Source organism: Myotis daubentonii, chromosome 11 (genome assembly GCF_963259705.1).
Source record: "Myotis daubentonii chromosome 11, mMyoDau2.1, whole genome shotgun sequence".
NCBI classification, from domain to species: Eukaryota; Metazoa; Chordata; class Mammalia; order Chiroptera; family Vespertilionidae; genus Myotis; species Myotis daubentonii.
In genome coordinates this window covers 73,805,472-73,824,006 of record NC_081850.1, presented here as the reverse complement: position 1 = coordinate 73,824,006, position 18,535 = coordinate 73,805,472, and the positions used below count along the sequence as shown (strand labels likewise).

The window sequence follows — 18,535 nt, the reverse complement described above, 5'->3', positions numbered from 1 at the left end:
ATACCTTCATTTTGCATTGAGCTACTCTTTATCAGGGACTGTTATGATGACATGAGTTTTCTGTATAGGAGCCCCTGAAATGTCTGATAAAGGGAGACTAAAGCCCTCAAGTATAAAGCAGAACCACTAAATAGGTCCTATGAACCCCCAGGTGGCTATCCTATGGGTATGTGAGGTCTCCTTCAAGGTCTAGCAGCCATTCTCAACCTGTGGGTCGCGAACAATGAAAATACATCTTGCATACCAGATATCTACATTATGATTCATAACAGTAGCAACATTACAGTTATGAAGTAGCAACGAAAATAACTTTATGGTTGGGGGTCACCACAACATGAGGAACTGTATTAAAGGGCCGCGGCGTTAGGAAGGTTGAGAACCACTGGCTAAAGGGTGAGCAAGGGGTCACCATCAAGGACCATGTTGGGGAGGGAAGTGGATGGTGTGATAGAAAAAGAGAGCCTGTGGCTCCCTTAAGGAACTTACTGGAAGGTAAGGGATTATCTAAGGGAAAACTGGTGTTTTCATGGAGGCCTGAGTGGGAGACAGATCTCTCTACCCCAGAGCTTCTGGTGGGAGAACTCCGTAAGAGAGCAATGGGCGAGGGTTTCTTCAGGGGAGCTGGGGGGCTCTATGGGGTGGGGGCCTTCCCAAGGGGGTTGCAGGTAGCGTTTTCGATAGGAGATCAGTGGCATGGAGCTCTGCAAGGGCCTGTGCCAGGGAGGTCTGATGTACAAGCCCGGAGAGTCAGTGGGCGGAAGTGCGGTCCCCACCCACCCTCAGGCGGCCCCACCTCCCGGGAGCGGACTACACTTCCCGGCAGCCCCTGCGGGCGGCGGCGGCGGCGCGGGAAGGAGGGGGCGGCGGTGTGAGGGGCGGCGGGGGCGGCGCGCGCCGGGCACGCGCGCCGGGGACCGTGGCGTTCGCCGGGCTGGAGCTGGAACATTAACCCCGGGAGGCGCGGCGGCGGCGAGGGAGCGAGCCGCGAGCGGGCGGGCCCTGCCTGAGGGAAGGGAGGAAGGGGCGGGGAGAGCGCCGGAGGGAGGCCGGTCGGCCGCGGGCGGGCGGGCAGGCAGCGCAGCGCCGAGCGGCCCGCGGGCCCATGAGGAGGCCCGGGGACCATGGGCTCCAGGATCAAGTGAGTGCGGCCGGGCCGGGCGGGGCGGGGCTGGGCCGGGCGCGGGGCGGCGAGGCCGGGCCAGAGCTGAAGGCCGTGGGTCGCGCGGGGGACTTGTTGCCGGGTCCCCAGGGACGCCCCGCGTGCCGGCGTCACGCGGGGAGGGGGACGGTTGCCATGGCGATTGAGGGAGGCGCGGGGGTGGGGTGGGGAGCGCGTGGGGTGGCAGGGCGCCGGTGGTCAGGTGTCCCCTACTCCTCTTGGGGCAGGAGCCGCTGAGATGACCAGGTGGCCTGCCCTCCGGGGTCACGGTCTCACCACTGTTGGGGGGAGGGCGAGGAAGGTCCGGAAGCAACTCCCCGAATGGGTGTGTTTGGGGCGCCCCTGAGACAGAGGTAGCGGCCGGTGCCGAAGGCCTGCGGGGCGGGGGGGGGGGGGGGTGGAGGGGGCACAGAAGTCGGTGAGGTTCCCGGAGGGAGGGGGCCGCCCAGGGACCTGAGGTCTGGACACTCTGGGGTGCAGGCCCTCGTCTCTCCCCTGGTTCCCCGCTTACCTGTGCTCGTCCCCACCGTGCGGAGCGGAGCACCTGGCCATTGCGGGGCCGGCTCGGTGAGCCCGTGGGGCGCGCTGCTCCGCTCGCCCCTCCACCTGGCGTCCCGCCGGGGCTCGGTTCCCCCGGGGACAGGATGGTTGCTGCGTCGAACTTCAGAGCCCATCGGAACCTTGTTTCCCTCCTTCGGGGCTGGAAGCTGACTTGGGGAAGTACGACTCTTGCACAGGCCGGCTCGGGAGTGCCGTGTGGGGCTCTATCTCCCCTCCGAGCAGGTCCTCGCTCGGCCTCTCCCTTCCTCAGCTCCAGAGCGCGAGATGCCTTATCTCTAATGACTAACAAATGTTCCCTCTTCCTGAGTCACAGCCTGGTTTGAGGGCACTTGACAACAAAGTTGACAGCATAGGCTTTTCCTGAAAACAGCTTTCCCAGGACACTTGAAACCTGCTTACAGGAAAGCCCGCGGAATGTGTTTATTTCAGCACTGTGAGAATTGTGCCAGGGGAAGTTTGGAAGGGGAAGGGATTTCGGGGCAGAATCTAGTAATTATGCAGAAGTTGCATCCTTGCCCCCTCGATGTCCATGCCATGTGACTTGTTCAGCCGCGACGTCCCCCGGGCCTCAGGCTTCCAGCCACAGACTGTGTCTCGTACTTGCTGCCACAGCCCGGAGACCTTTGCTCCGTGGAGCTAGCAGAGTCTGTTCATAATGAAAATGGAAGAGTTGGACGAGAACACTGTTCTTCGTTTTTGTGGAAACGAGGGGACACATGTAGAGGCGTGTCCCGCTGGAGAGCAGCAGTTCTCAACCTGTGGGTCTCGACCCCTTTGGGCGACGAGCGACCCTTTCACAGGGGTCGCCTAAGACCATCGGAAAAACACACAGAACATATCAGATATTTACATGACGATTCATAACAGTAGCAACATTACAGTTACGAAGTAGCAACGAAGATAATTCTGTGGTTGGGGGTCACCACAACATGAGGACCTGTATTAAAGGGTCGCAGCATTAGGAAGGTTGAGAACCACTGCTCTAGAGGCTTGGGAGGTGAAAAGACACAGGTGTTGAAGCATTGGGATTAAAGAGGCACTCCACGCGTAGCTCCTGCTTCCAAGGAGGAGTTTTAAACTTGGATTTCAGTAGCACGGACGAACACTTTCCAAAAGCCACCTTAGAGCTGCAGAGGATGCTTGTGAGGATGCTCACCCTTCTTGTTACGCAGAAGTTCAGACACCGGCCTGATACGAGGCAGGTAGAGAAAGCCCAACAAGCAGGAGTTGAGATGACTGGGCAGTGGGTCTCTGTCTTGCGTGTGAACATTGCAGGTTAACAGATACATATCTCAGGTGCGTTTTGGGAACCCATCACTCTGAGCACTTGGGCAAGAGAACTTACTAATGCAGTAAGTTAGTATAAAGACTAGCCTTGATGTTGAAACTAGACTGCTTTGTGATACAAACTTGGGCAATATATTAACTTTACTTGTGGTGAGACTGAAAGAGAATATGAAGAGAGATTACGAAAAGTACTTGTGATTTACGGTGACTGTTGACTATGCAACTTCTGCCTGCAGGTAGGAATGGTGGCCAGGAAACCTGCTTAGGTGCAGCCCTACTTGTTGGAGGACGTAGCTTTGGTTGCTGCTGACCATTCCATGCTGATAGGAAAGAAGACACGTAGCTCAAGGGGTTCACCTGGCTGAGGTGAAATCTGAGTGTGCAGGCTCCATTGTGTAGGGCAGTCCTGGGGGTGGGGGAGTAGGAGGCAGAGAGTACACTGTGGTCCCTCCAGGCAGGAGAGCACTGTGGCTGTCTGTGTTTTCTTTTGCTATCTCTGATGCTATGTGGCCCAGTCAGGCTGATACGTAGAATCAGATCTGGATTCAAATTCCAGTTCTTTTGTCTACTAACTGCGAAGTTCCTTATTCACCCCGAGGATAAAATGGGGAAAACTATTGTTGCAGGGTCATTATGAACAGTAACTATAGTATCACCATGACTGCAGGGTCCATATTAAAAGTTCAGTAATTGTTAGTTTTCTTTTACACTTTCTCTATCATAAAAACAAGAAAACTAGTATATTTTATACCAGAAATATCAGAGAACTGGACATTTCAGATAATGGAGAAGAAAGTTTTGATGATCAAGGAATTAGACTGTTAGTTAACATGCAGGGCAGGACTTAACATTCTCTCAGTAAAAAAGAAAAGTTATTAAAAACAATAATCGTGTAATTGTGAAGCTGGTGTCTGCTGTATGATCAGTTGAGTTGCTAGGCATAAGTATTGAGATTTAGTGCCTGATCAGACTTTCCTTTCAAGTTAAGGCTGGTTGAGTACAATCTCTGTGTCAGACATGGTGGTAATGCTTTATGTGAACCATTTCATCAAATCCTCACAACTGTCCAATGATGTAAGTACTATGAGCCACATTTTTAAAATGAGAGAATGGGAGTTTATAGGCCTAAGATCAGATACTATCTCCTGGAAGCCTGCCCTGGTGCCAGTCCCCCTGTCCCCACCTCAGCTTTCGCCAGGTGCCCCTGATCTGTGCCTCCCCCTCCCCAGCCTAGGCCAGGTGCCCCTGATCTGATCTGTGCATCCCCCCAGCCTAGGCCAGTGGCTCCTCCTCTGTGCATCTTCCTCCCCAGCCTAGGCCAGGGGCTTATCTGTTTCAGTGGCCCCTTGTGTCATAGCACTAAATCCAGTTCCTTGTCTGTCTTCCATACTCAGCCTGACATGAACTTTTTGAGAGTAGGGACTCTCTTATTTGTCTTTGAGTTCTCTGTGTCAAACCCAGTACCTGACACACAGATTGTTTAGGAAGAGTTTATGGAATGCATTTAAGAATATGTTAGGATCTGAATTAAGATCCTAATTTAGTTTATATGGAGTTAAAAGAACAATTTGCTACTTGAACTCTTGAGGAGGAAGAGCTTTATAAGTTTTTAAGCCAACTTGCCCTGGTCTAGGCGGATAGTTCCTTATGTTTTCTAAAGGGTGTTCAGTTCATGTTCACTTTATTTACAGGAACATTGTCTTGCCTCACACCAAACACTTACTTGACAAAGGAAAGAAAAGGTCACCAGTTATGCAGGCAGTACCCTGGAAAGCTCCTAAGCTTTAAACCTGAGCAGTCACTTAAAGGATAAAAGGGGCAGTGGTGACAGTATCTTCGACAGCTATGTTTAAATCTTAGTTGGTGTTTGAGTGATCCCAGTGGACTGGAATGTGGTTAATATGAAGCAATTTAACTGATAATGCAGACACGCAGCAGGAAATGGTGTGGCAGCTTAATACTGCTTGTGGTGACATCCTAGAAATTGTTTCCAGGCACCAACAGCAGGAAGTGGATTGTAAGTAATCGAAGGAAGTATTCTAAGTGAGTTTGAAGAAACCTGACATTTATGGACTCAGAGAAAAGCATACTCAAAGATGTGAAGGCATAGCGGACAGGATAAGGCAGCTGATTTGGCTTGGGGTGTGTTTATTCTGCATTAGCCTGTATACCTGTCTTCTGTCCCTGTCAGACTCTGACCACTTTGAGGTTGGTGACCAAGAAATTTATCCATTTATTCATTCACTCATTACAGAACTAAGAAGAGTGTCAAGCACATATTAAACACTCAATAAATGTTAGTTATTATAGTTATCATAACTGGTACTATTATATTATGTGCCCGATAGTGCACTAGGTCATAGAAATGAAGAGATTTTCCTTCGAGTTAAGGCTTCCCAAAGTAGTAGTAAGACAGAAATGTGAAACAAAACCAACTCCCTGCAGGCCCCCTCCCCACCAAAACAAAAAAAATACCCCTAGTATAATACAAAAAGATCATTTTTTAAAATACATTTTTATTGATTTCAGGGAATAAGGAAGAGGGAGAGAGAGAGAGAAACACCAATGGTGAGAGAGAACCACTGATCTGCTGCCTCTTGCACGCCCCCCACTGGGGATTGAGCCCGTACCCAGGCATGCGCTCTTGACTGGAATTGAACCCGGGACCCTTCAGTCTGCAGGCTGATGCTCCATCCACTGAGCCAAACGAGCCAGGGCAAAAAGATCTTTTTTATGGTGGAGTTGCAGTCAGTGATGACTAAGTGAATAAGTGGAGGAGAGACTGTTTTCCAAGGAGGGCTCAAGAAAGGAAGGCTTCATCAAGAAGATACTGTTTTAGTTGAGACAGGGGAGATGAGTAAGGGTATGAAAAGGGTAAGAGTGGTGGTGGGGTGGCGGTGGTGGTGATGGTGGTTGTGATGGCAACAGTCATAGTCATCTCAATATAGGAATGGCACATTAGGGAAATAAAAATAATAATTACCATTTTATTAGGCACTTAAGTGTTAGCGATAGTGTTAGACATTGGGAATTGTAATGGTGAATAATAATACATATTCATTCCTACTTTTGTTGGAGCTTACAGTCTGGTGGACCTGACATAAAAAAACCGAAATCAATTCACGTAAAGCTATGTGGGTGTGCTACAAAGGAAACAAAATTCTGAGAGAATGATAGGAGCGGCTGTCCTATTTTAGATAGAGAGGGAAGGCTTACAGTGGAGATGATATTTGAGCTGAGACACAAAGGATGAGAAGTCATTGGTCATGTAAAGAGACTTGAAAAGACTTTTTATTCCAGGCAGAGAGTAGAGAGTATGCAAAGGCCTGGAGGTAAGAAAACCCTAGCCGTATTTCAGGAACTGATAGAAAACCAAGGGGTTTGGGAAGTGACTGATGGTAAAGATATTTGAGGTTAAGGTCAGAGAGAGAAACTGGGGCCTGAGCAGGGACTTGTAGGCCGTGGTCATCTGCAAACAACTTTATTAAGTTATAAGTCACATATCATAACATTTATTCTTTTTTTTTTGTTAATCCTCACCAAGGATATTTTTTCCATTGATTTTTAGAGAATGGAAGGGGCGGGGGGAGAGAGAGAGAGAGAGAGAGAGAGAGAGAGAGAGAGAGAGAGAGAGAAAGAGAGAGAGAGAAACATCAATGTGATTGGTTGTCTCCTCCATGCTCCCCAACCTGGGCGGGAGATTTGAACTTGCAACCCAGGTATATGCCTTTGACTGGGAATTGAACCCATGATGCTTTCAAAGGTGTCTGGGCTGACACTCTAATCACTGAGCCACACTGGCCAGGGCATAAAATTTATTCTTTTATAGTGTACTAAGGGCCTGGTACATGAAAATTCATGCACACTTGGGGGGGTCCCTCAGCCCAGCCTGCACCATCTCACAACCCGGAACCCCTCGGATAAGGTCCCTAGGCCTGGCCTGAGATCAGGGCCTATTGGGGCTTTCCTTCCCCTGGCTGCAGGCAGCTGGCCCCACTCCCGCCACTGCTTGCCATCTGTGCAGCGCTGCCCCCCCTCCCCTGCCACCGGTGGCCTCCCTCTGCAGGCGACAGGCGTGGGGTGATTGTCGGCCAGCCGCACACCTGCCACAGAGTTGCACTGGTGGCCTGGGCCTCCCTCTTTCTTCGCTGGGGGGCGGGCCAGCCCTGCGAGGGGCTGTCTGTCTACCTGGTCACCCGTAACCGCTCGCCTGCCTACCTGATTGCCCCTAACAACTCACCTGCCTACCTGATCACCCCTAACCGCTGGTCTGTCTGCCTCATCACCCCTAACCACTCTGTCTGCCTGCCTCATTGCCCCTAACCGCTTGCTTGGGGGCAGAGCCAGCCCAGCGAGGGGCCGTCTGCCTACCTGATTGCCCCTAACCACTTGCTTGCCTACCTGATCACCCCTAACCGTTGGTCTGCCTGCCTGCCTGATAGCCCTTAACTGCTTGCTTGGGGGCGTGGCCAGCTCAGGGAGGGGCCGTGGTGGTTCTGGTCTCTGGTTGTTCTGGTCATTACGCTTATGGCGGCTGGCCTTTTATGATATAGGATCAGTAAATGGTTTTTAGTATGCTCACAAAAATGTGATTGATCACCACTGTCCAATTCCAGAACATTTTTATCACCCCAGGAAGAAGTCCCATACCCATTAGCTGTCTGTCGCTCCCCCTTCCCCTCCAAACCCTCTCAGCTTTAGGCAATCACTATTTGTAGTTGCTGTAGATTTGTCTTTTTATTTTTTATTTTTTATAGATTTGTCTATTCTTGGTATTTCTTATAAATGGAATCATCTATACATATAAAAGCCTAAGCGACTGATTGACTGGACGACTGGTTGACTGGATGCTATGACATGCACTGACCACCAGGGAACAGACGCTTAGCGCCCAGGATCAGGTTCCCTCCTGTCTGGATCAGGCCTGTGGGGATTGGCCAAAACTGGCTATCCGACATCCCCTGAGGGGTCCTAGATTGCAGGGTGCAGGCCAGGTTGAGGGACCCCACTGGTGCACAAATTCGTGCACCAGGCCTCTTGTACAAGATATAATTCTTTGTCTTTCATGTAACATAATGGTTGCAAATGTTATCCATATTATAGCATATGAACATTTTATTTTTATTTCTGAGTAATATTTCATTGTATAGACAAACCACATTTTATTCACTCATCATTCATTCGTTGTTAGGAATTTGGGTTGTTTTCACTTATCAATAAGTAGGGACCCAGTGCACGAATTTGTGCACCTTGAACTGTGGGCTGCAAGGCTGCGGTGGGCACAGGGGCAGGTCTCGGCCCTCCTCTGTGCCCCCACCCAGTCCCTCCTGCTGCATCCCCCAGTCCCATCTGCTGGCAGCCCCGCTCTTGCCACTGTTGCTCCTATGAGCTGATGGCGCTGGCCCCGCTTGCACCCACTGAAGGCGTGGAGCGACTGGGGCTGGTGCCATCCGTGGATGTGAGTGGCGGCTGCTGCCCCAATCGCCCCTCAGGAGCAGGGGGAGGTGGAGAAGCCCTGAGGGGCAATCGGAACCAGTGCCAGCCGCCAGCAGCAGTTGTGAGTGGCGGCTCTGGTGCTGGAGGTGGGTGTGAGTGGGACCGGTGCTGGCAGCAGGTGCAAGCACCCGGTGGGACTGCAGTACGTGGGAGGAAAGATTTTTCAGTATCCATCAGAGACTCACCTGATGACAGCGACTGGTGCCCCACCTTCGTCTGGCGCCCCTGCTCACCTGCTCCACCATCCTGCTGTGGCTGATGCTCACCATGTTCCGCACTTTGCCGCCTGCTGCCAATGCCTACCATGTTCTGCACGCGTCCCCTGGTGTCAGTGCGCATCATAGCGAGCGGTTGTTCCGTTCCGCTGTTCAGTCTATTTGCATATTAGGGTTTTATATATATAGATGTTATGAACATCTATATATCCAGAATGGTATTGCTGGATCGTACGGTAACTCTGTTTAAGGAACTGTTAAACTGTTTTCCAAAGCAAGTGCACCGTTTTGTGTAAAGTGGTATCTCATTGTAGTTGGTCTAGTGAGTTGTGTAGAAAACGAAAGAGCAAAGTAGACAGAGATAGTTTTCTCAGAAGAAGTTGGAACTTGAACTGAAAGGAAGGTGAGGTTTGGAGAAGGGAGGAAGGATTTCCAGAGGAAGAATAGTGGAATGACTTGGAAGTGGGGATAAGCCCATCTCTGGTACAGAGCAGCAGGCTTGACTTCGTAGGATAGCTCTGCCAGTCTTTTTTTTTTTTGGATTGCTTGTTAAAGGATCCCATAACCAACATGCACCACAGGCTTGCTTGCTTCTTGAGGCCAGTTGCATAGCACAGTTGACCTCTCGCCCTTACTGTGGGATAAGACTAGAAGTTGAAATGTGACTTCCCTTAGCGGGCTTCTCCCTCTAATGCAGCGGTTCTCAACCTGAGGGTCGTGACCCCTTTGGCGGTTGAACGACCCTTTCACAGGGGTCGCCTGAGACCATCCTGCATATCAGATATTTACATTACGATTCATAACAGTAGCAACATTACAGTTATGAAGTAGCAACGAAAATAATTTTATGGTTGGGTCACAACATGAGGAGCTGTATTTAAAGGGCCAGAAGGTTGAGAACCACTGCTCTAATGCCTCTTCTCTTTTCTCTTTCCACCATAGTGCTTTTGTCCCAGTCCCCATTGGAGACAATACAAAGACAGTACAGAAGTCGTGATGGAGGCTGAGCTCCCCATTATTAGTTGCCAGAATTAGTCAGTTGAATATTCATGATGTTTTTGGAAAATGTATTGGGTGCAACACCATCATTTAATCTTAGCCATTATAGTCAATGTGGAGCGATTTGCACAGCAGATAGGAAGGGTGAAAGAAGGAAGGGAAAAACCTGAAGTATTGCTGTAGGAAAGGTTTTTATTTAGGCCATCTGTAAGGTCCTGGCTGGAATTTTGGTTGTGGGTTGCCATGGCTTAGCCTTTTCCCTGGCCCTAGGGGGAACTAATATCTGGATTTGCAACATCCTTTTGCTTAAAAGGATTTTGTGGGGAAATGGAAAGATAAACAAGGAAGAAAAATAAACCAAAGAGAACAAAACAAAGTTGGTCTCCTCTACTTTTTTCTTCGGAATTCATACTCATTCTTCAAGTATTTAGGACTTGAAAAGGAGACAAATAATGGAAGTAACAAAAGGCATGTTCAAAATATAAGTTCCTCTAAAAAAGATGTTAACATTCCAGAAGTTTATTTGTAAGTTCGCTAACTGCATTTAGAATGTACTTTTCTCTTAGAGATCCTGTTATATATAAATCAGTGGCTATGAAGAATAAGGACTTCCCAGGCATAGGGAACTGTGTGTGCAAAAGACATAGGGAGGTAACAGGAGTAACTGAGATACAGGATATGCGGGTGAGATTATAGAAGGTGAAGTTGAAAAAGTAGGCTTGTACCACTGGGACATGAGGCCATTGAAGGGATAGAGTTCAGATTTGGGTTCTTAGGAAGCTTACTCTAGCAGCAGTAATTTAGGACAGTTGATATCTTTGGCTTGTGCAAAATGAGCCTCCGGGGTGTGAAAAGAGTATGGTAGAATTTATATTTGTTTTTATATTAACCATCAAAATTTCTGTTTTTGTGTTTTACAATGCTTATATTAGTACAGTAAAACATTCTTATAATTTATAAATAAATGTATGTATAGCAATTGTATGTTCAAATGTTTTACTGATAGGAAGGAATGCATGGAAAAAAAATAGGAGACCACTGGTTTACTAATTGTGTTATAGTCTGTACTGTAGAAGATCAAGGTCCAAAGTGAGGTGTTGGTTGCTGAAAGAAAAAGGATGGATTTGAGAGAGATTTTAGGTAGAACTGCATGACTTGGTGAACAAATTACGTGTTAAGAGGCAAGAGGAGCGTCAAAGATGACTTGGCAAGGTTAGCAAAGTCATATTATAAATGAACTAGAGGCCTGGTGCATGAAATTCGTGTACTGGGGTGGGGGAGGGTCCCTCAGCCCAGCCTGTGCCCTCTCACAGTCCGGGACCCCTTGGGGGATGTCTGACAGCCGGCTTAGGCCTGATCCTCTTAGGCAGTCGGACATCCCTCTCCCAGTCCGGGACCCCTTGCTCCTTACCGCCTGCCTGCTCACTGCTCCTTACCGCTCAGCTTATGGCTGAGTGGTGCTCCCCCTGTGGGAGTGCACTGACCACCAGGGGTCAGCTCCTGCAATGAGCGTCTTCCCCTTGGTGGTCAGTGAGCATCATAGTGACCAATCGTTCTGGTCGTTCCGCCGTAATGGTTGCTTAGGCTTTTATTATATAGATGTTTGGAAGCTGAGGACTGGTTATATAATGTGTTTGCTTCTCTAAGGAAAAGTGAAAAAGTATGGCTGGGAGGAGGCATTTTAGTATGCAGTGAGAAAGGAAGAAATCTTTAAGGGCTCCATAGTGAATGTGTGTGCTTTGTTAGATGAGTAAGACCTAAAGTGGACTGGGCCAAGTTGCTGAGGGGAAATCTGTTCATGTTAGATTTAGAGAGAGAGAAATAATAAACTCTTGAACTCACTTTAGTCACAGGAAAGGTTGCATTGATCTTGCCTGGGCTGTATAAGTCAAAAGGAGGAAGGAAACCAATCTAGAGAAAGATGTTTGACTCCAAGCAAAAATCCTTTATTCCAAGGTATGAGAGCAGCTGGGGGGGATGTTGGCCTTGGAGATGCTCAGGCTGGAGTCCCCGGAACTACACAGAATCCCTGCCTGATTTCTAATAAGTTCCTGAACCTCAGGTTTTTTTAAAAATTTTTATTTATGAAAGGAAGCTAATTCACCTGTAAGGTTGCTGTGAGGATTAAAAGTGATCTCATATGTAGCCTTCAACAGATAAGTGACTGTTTAGTAGATGGTAGCTATTATTGATATTGCTTGGAGAGGATGGTATACACTTGTGTGAACAACCAGGAGCTAAAAAAAAAGTCAGAAGAATACACGTGTTACTTTTCATAGTTTTAAGACATAGAGAAAGTTTTTTGCTTGCTCTCTGTGAGTATGTCAGTATATCTGTTGTATATTTTACTGAATTTATTTGAAGGATTGCTATTCTGATATATGCAAAGCACTATTCCTCTTGCTGGTTAGGAAAGAGAAACTTAATGTCTATTAAGGATAAGAGAAGCCTGCAAATAATTAGAATGTTAATATTTAAGAACATTTATGCCTCCTCACAAATAATATTTAAAAATGATATTCAATTTTATAAAATATTTATATCATTTATATTTATCTTTAGCTGGTATTACTGTTCACTTCTAGTCTTTTATTTTCCCCCCAAAACTGTATTGTTGTTGATAGTATTACAGATGACTCCCATTTTTAACTTCTCATTTTGTTTTCCTGATTGCTTAAAATTACTATTTTTTAATTTTTATATTTTGGAAAATGTTAAATATCTATGAAAGTAGAGAGGCTAGTATGAGCCCCCAAATGTCCATCACTCAGTTTCAGCACTTATTAATTAATGGCTTACTTAGTTTCATTTATAAGTAACTGACTATAAACTCCCGCCCCCACCCTCCAGTCCTAGATTGCTTTGAAGCAAATTCCAGATGTCATATCTCATCTTAAATATTTCCATGTGTTTCTAAAAGATAGACATTCTTTTTAAAAACCATGATGATGATATCACACCTAAAAAATTTCCTTTATATCATCAGATATCCAATGTTCAAAGTTTTTTTTAGTTATATCAGTTTTTTTAAAGCAGTTGATTTGTTTGAATCAAGTAAGGTCAGATTGTAATTGGTTGGTATATATCTCCTAAGTCTCTTTTTCCCCTTTTGCAATTTATTTATTGAGAATGTTGGTTATTTGTCCTATATGTTTTCCATTGCATCCTGTTTTTATATGTTCCATTCCTTTTATTTCCTACAAAGTGATAGTTAGATGTATTGACTTGATCAGTTCAAGTTCATTTTCTTGGCAAGAGTACTTAAAAGGTGGTGATAGGTACTTCCATCAGGAGGCACATTATCTCTTTTGATCCCTGATTTATCAGGGGCTGTAAAGTGGTGATATTTTGTTTCTGTCATTTCTTCCGCATATTAGCTAGACTACTTTAATGAAGGAAACCTTCCTCATATCAGTTACTTAGTTACCTTGAGGTATAGTTCATATTTGATTCCCTTTATTCATTTTTTAAACTGAGTTAATTTCCTACCATTTTCTAAAGGTGACTGATTTTATTTTTCGATTGTCACTTTAAACACAGATTTTTTTAAGTCTATAGTTCAGTGGTTTTTAATATATGCATAGAGTTGCACAACCATCACTACAGTCTATTTTGAACACTTTCATTACCTCAAAAAGAAACCCCATACCCATTAATAGTCACTCCCCATTTTTTCCCAAGCCCTCCAGCCCTGGGCAACCCTAATCTACTTTCAATCTCCACAGATTTACCTATTCTGGACATTTCATATGAATGGCATTATATACTATGTGACTTTTGTAAACACAGATTTAAACAATTCTTGCTATATTTCAATCTATTATGGTTATCCCTATTGATGTTTCTTTTTCTTTTTTTTCCTTTCTATCCCTATTGATGTTTAATTTGTCCTATCTTTGTCCAGTGGGAGCGTCTTTAAGTTAACTTTAGAGTCCTTTTGACAAAAGCCAAGTAGTTTTTAATAGCTTCCTTCCCTTTTGGTGTGACAAGATGTTCTAGACTCTTGTATGCTTCCTGCTCCAGACCTGTATTCTGCTGTTCTCTAAGGAGTCTTGCTTCCTTTTGGTGGTAAATGGTATTAGAGATTATAGTTTTGGGACTTTTTTTTTTTTCTACTAGATCAGTTTTCTCCAAGGGTCAGAACTAGGACGTGCATGTTTCTGTTTTTGTGTATGTGTATTTTTAAAAGGTAAGCAATATCACATGTCCATATTATAGCATTTTTATTTAACCTCATCATTCATATACCTGAATCTCCTGTCATACCAAAAGTCCTGATTTCATTGGATTGACTGCTTTATCCCACAGTACCCACACAACTCAACAGCAATGCTAACAAAAGCACCAACACGATGATTACTGAAAACGCGTTTTGTTTTAATTTGGCTTTTTTTTTTTTTTGTCCTTAGAGTATATCCCACTCGGAATGTATAGTCAAGTTACTGTTTCAAAATCAATAGAGCCCAGCTGGAGTGGCTCAGTGACTTGGGTGTTGTCCTGTGTGCTGAAGGGTTGCCAGTTGATTCCTAGTCAGGGCACATATCTGGGTTGCATGTTTGATTCCCGTTCAGGGCATGTTTGGAAGGTAGCCAGTCGATGTTTCTTTCTCTCTGGCATCAATGTCTGTCTGTCTCTTCCTCCCTCCCCCTCTCCATCTATCCCTCTCCTTGAACCCCTCTCCTCTCCTTCCCCTCTCTAAGCATGCTCATGGGTGAGAAATAAAGAAAATCACTAGAAATAGTTTCTTTCTCTGTGTTGGGTCACTAACTCAATACATAAGGTTTTTGCTTTTTCTTTCAACCTTTGGGATTGCTTTAAAAAATTATTAATTACATAAAATATTTATATGGTTTCAAAGCTAAGTCTATAAAAGGTATATTCAGATAAGTCTCATTTCTATCCCTTTCTTACCACTCAGTTTTTTCCTTCCTTCATAGGTGGCTAGTTAAAAAAAAATTCCCCTATTTGTCATGTCTTTAAAAAAAAAGTAAAATTATATCTATATCTGTATATATTCACACCTCCTCTCACTAGCACCTCAGATAAATGGTAGCATTCTCTGCACTTTTCTTTTCTCATTTTATACTCTAAAGCAGTGGTTCTCAACCTTGGCTGCACATTAGAATTACCTGGGAATCGTTTTAAAATCCTGATTTCTGGGCCTCATCCTCCGGAAATTCTGTTTCTTTGTTATGGGGTGAGGCCACAACATTAGTAACAAAGAAACAGAATTTCCGGAGGATGAGGCCCAGAAATTAGGATTTAAAAAAGATTCCCAGGTGATTCTAATGTGCAGCCAAGGTTGAGAACCACTGCTCTAAAGATATCACTTCTAGCAGTATATAGAATTCATTCTCATTTCTCTGTAGGGACAGCATAGTGTTCCTTTGGATGGATGAACCATGGGTTATTTAACCAGTTTCATACTGATGGTCACTTAGGTTGCTTCCAGTGTTACTGTTACAAATGGTGAATAGTCTTGTGTATTTTTACCATTGCAATAGATTGTTAGAAGTGGGATTGCTGGGTCAAAGAGAAAATTTATATGTAAATTTGTAAAATTGTTAAAATAGGCCAGCTAGGGTGCTAGAATAACATTTTCTTTTTGGTGCACTGCAATGATCCCATTTGAAGGAGAATGTTCTTAACATCAGGCTTATATAAACTTTTTCTTATAATCCATCCAGGATTTAAAATTAGACTAAATTTATTTTGTTTCATATCTGGATATGTGTATCTCTATATATCTATTTCTAATCTATATCTGTCTACACTAATAAAAGACAAACATGCAAATTGACTGTACCTTTGCTATGCCTTAAGCCACGCCCACCAGCCAATCAGAGCGACTATATGCAAATTAATCCAACCAAGATGGTGGCCGGCAGCCACTGAGCTGGAGCAAGCAGGAGGCTTGGCTGCCCCAGTGATGGAGGAAGCCAAGCTTCCTGCCTGCCGTGGCCAGCTCTGAGCTCCACTCAAGTCAACAAAGTTTCAATTATAGAATATAAATAAACCTCAGATACCTGTTTTCAGCTGGCCGTGGCCATGGAGCTGGAGCGAGCAGGAGGCTTGGGTTGCCCCTGGCGATAGAGGAAGCCAAGCTTCCCGCCCCGCCCTGGCCGGCTCTGAGCTCCACTCAAGGCTACAAAGTTTCAATTATAGAAGGTAAATAAATCCCAGAATAAAAAGAAAAAAGAAAAAAAGGAGAGGCTGGGAGCTTCCGTCGCCTGGGGGCTTGGCCAGCCTGAAAACAGCCATCAGCCCCTCACCCAGGTTGGCCAAACCTCCATGAGGTGAGGGTCCCCACTGGGGGAGGGGGGGGGCGCTTGACCAGCCTGCAAACAGCCATCAGCCCCTCACCCAGGCTGGCCAGGCACCCCAGTGGGGACCCCCACCCTGATCTGGGACACCATTCAGGGTAAACCAGCCGGCCCCAACCCGTGCACCAGGCCTCTATTCTATATAATAAAAGGGTAATATGCAAATTGACCCTAACAGCAGAACGACTGGGAATGACTGGTCACTATGACACACACTGACCACCAGGGGGCAGATGCTTAATGTAGGAGCTGTCCCCTGGTGGTCAGTGTGCTCCCACAGGGGGAGCTCTGCTCAGCCACAAGCCAGGCTGATGGCCAGCACAGCGGTAGTGGCAGGAGCCTCTCCAGCCTCCTCAGCAGCACTAAGGATGTCTGACTGCAGCTTAGGTCCGCTCCCTGCTGGTAACTGGACATCCCCCGAGGGCTGCCGGGCTGCCAGGGGGATGTCTGACTGCCAGCTTGGGCCCGATCCTCCAGGGAGCGGGCCTAAGCCAGCAGGTGGACATCCTCCGAGGGGTCCCACACTGCAAGAGGGGATAGACTGGGCTGAGGGACCTCCCCCCCAAGTGCACAAATTTTTGTGCACTGGGCCTCTAGTATATCTATATATATATCTATATCTATCTATCTATCTATCTATATCTATCTATCTATCTATCTATCTATCTATCTATATATAATTTTTAAAAAAAATTTTGCCTTTATTTGAACAAAATGCACCAGCCCAATATAGAGAGCAGCCCACGAGTAATTGCATCCTCATGTTGGCACACAGAAGCCTCTACTTTGTACCTTTTGTGGGGGCTGGGCCACCTTTGGGAGCCTGAGTCATGGCTTTGACTTTGGCCTTGGTGCTTGCTTCCAACCAGCAGAGCGAGGGATCCCATGCCTCTCAAGCTTGAGTCTTTGAGGACCTTGGGCTTGACAAAGGCCGTGGTGTTCTTAGTTTCATTGATCTACATCTTCTTTAGACCTTTCTATGTTTCCTGACAAAGCTCAAGAGCCTTAGGGACTTAGGTTCCACATCCTTAAAAGATATCTTTATGTTTAGGTCTTATTAATGCCTTTTCTGTACCATTTCTGAACTGGTTATGCATGGTGTGATTCTTGGATTGGCCATGTCTGCATTGCTGCCTTCGGCCCAGAAAGTGCCTGAGACTGGAATAGAAAGAGCCATATCTGAGTTTAGATTTTTAAAGAAAGTCTTCTCTCCTTTTCCCTCCCCCTGAGTTTCAAAATCCTTCCCCCCTTGAATTATTTGTTTTATCACATCTTTATTTTTTTCAAACTTGAACTCATACTAGCAGTTTTACGGAGACTCTTTTTTCCCTTTTTCCTGATGGTTCCTTCTTACCTTCCTGTTCTGATCTTTATAAAGTCATCTGTATTATTGTAATTCTGGAATGTCCCTTCACCATTCTCCAATTTCATTATTTCCTGGCCTCTGTGCTATTTTGTTGTAATTTGTTTGCTGGCGTGTATATTTGGGTTCTTTTAGGAGGCAGCCAACCAGTGAACTTGCTGAAAGGGTGGTTTGAGTTCTAGTATATCAGAAAAATGTCTACCTTCTTACACTTGTTTGATAGTTTATATCAGTGATTTTCAAACTTTTTCATCTCATGGCACACATAAACTAATTACTAAAATTCTGCAGCACACCAGAAAATACAGATTCTTTTGCTAATGTGACAAAATATAGGTATAATTTTGATTCATTCACACTGGACAGCTGTTGTTATATTGGCTGTTGTCATTTTTCAAATTTGACAATTTAAGGCAGTGGTTCTCAACCTTGGCTGCACATTAGAATCACCTGGGAATCTTTTTTATTTTTAATAATTTTTAAAATATATTTTATTGATTTTTTATAGAGAGGAAGGGAGAGAGATAGAGAGCCAGAAACATCGATGAGAGAGAAACATCGATCAGCTGCCTCCTTCACATCTCCCACTGGGGATGTGCCCACAACCCAGGTACATGCCCTTGACCGGAATTGAACCCGGGACCCCTCAGTCCGCAGGACGACGCTCTATCCACTGAGCCAAACCGGTTTTGGCACCTGGGAATCTTTTTTAAATCCTGATTTCTGGGCCTCGTCCTCCGGAAATTCTGTTTCTTTGTTTTGGGGTGGGGCCACAACATTAGTAACAAAGAAACAGAATTTCCAGAGGATGAGGCCCAGAAATCAGGATTTTAAAAAGATTTCCAGGTGATTCTAATGTGCAGCCAAGATTGAGAACCACTGATGTCAGGGAAAGGAAGTCAGTGCCCCTGACTAGGCAGGTATTGAATGTTTTAAAAATTATTGAAGTTCACCAGCTGAAAATTGCTGGTTTATATGGTAATAGAGCTCTGGATTGAAAACATTTCTTACAGAACTCGAAGACATTTTTCCCACTGATTTTTAGCTGGCTTCCTCTGTCACTGCTCCAGAAGAGGCAGGGGGTATTCTGCCTTCTTCTTGCCAGTTAGGGTACATGTCTAGGTTCTCTGCT

General features: G+C 45.7%; 1 protein-coding gene across 10 annotated transcripts in view; it reads left to right on the top strand.

Annotated features, from left to right (window-relative positions):
* The first annotated feature begins 882 nt into the window (after positions 1–882).
* DENND1A (DENN domain containing 1A) overlaps positions 883–18,535 on the top strand; it is a 471,719-nt gene continuing 454,066 nt past the window's right edge. For 7 of the 10 annotated variants that reach the window (XM_059657971.1, XM_059657972.1, XM_059657968.1 and 4 more), the window contains exon 1: positions 883–1,138. Coding sequence is in view for 3 of the 10 variants with exons in the window: in XM_059657974.1 (XP_059513957.1) it covers positions 1,122–1,138 (17 nt within the window). In the remaining 7 variants the exon portion in view is untranslated. The remainder of the gene's footprint in view (positions 1,139–18,535) is intronic. The other 3 variants (XM_059657974.1, XM_059657967.1, XM_059657969.1) reach the window with 3 other exon arrangements.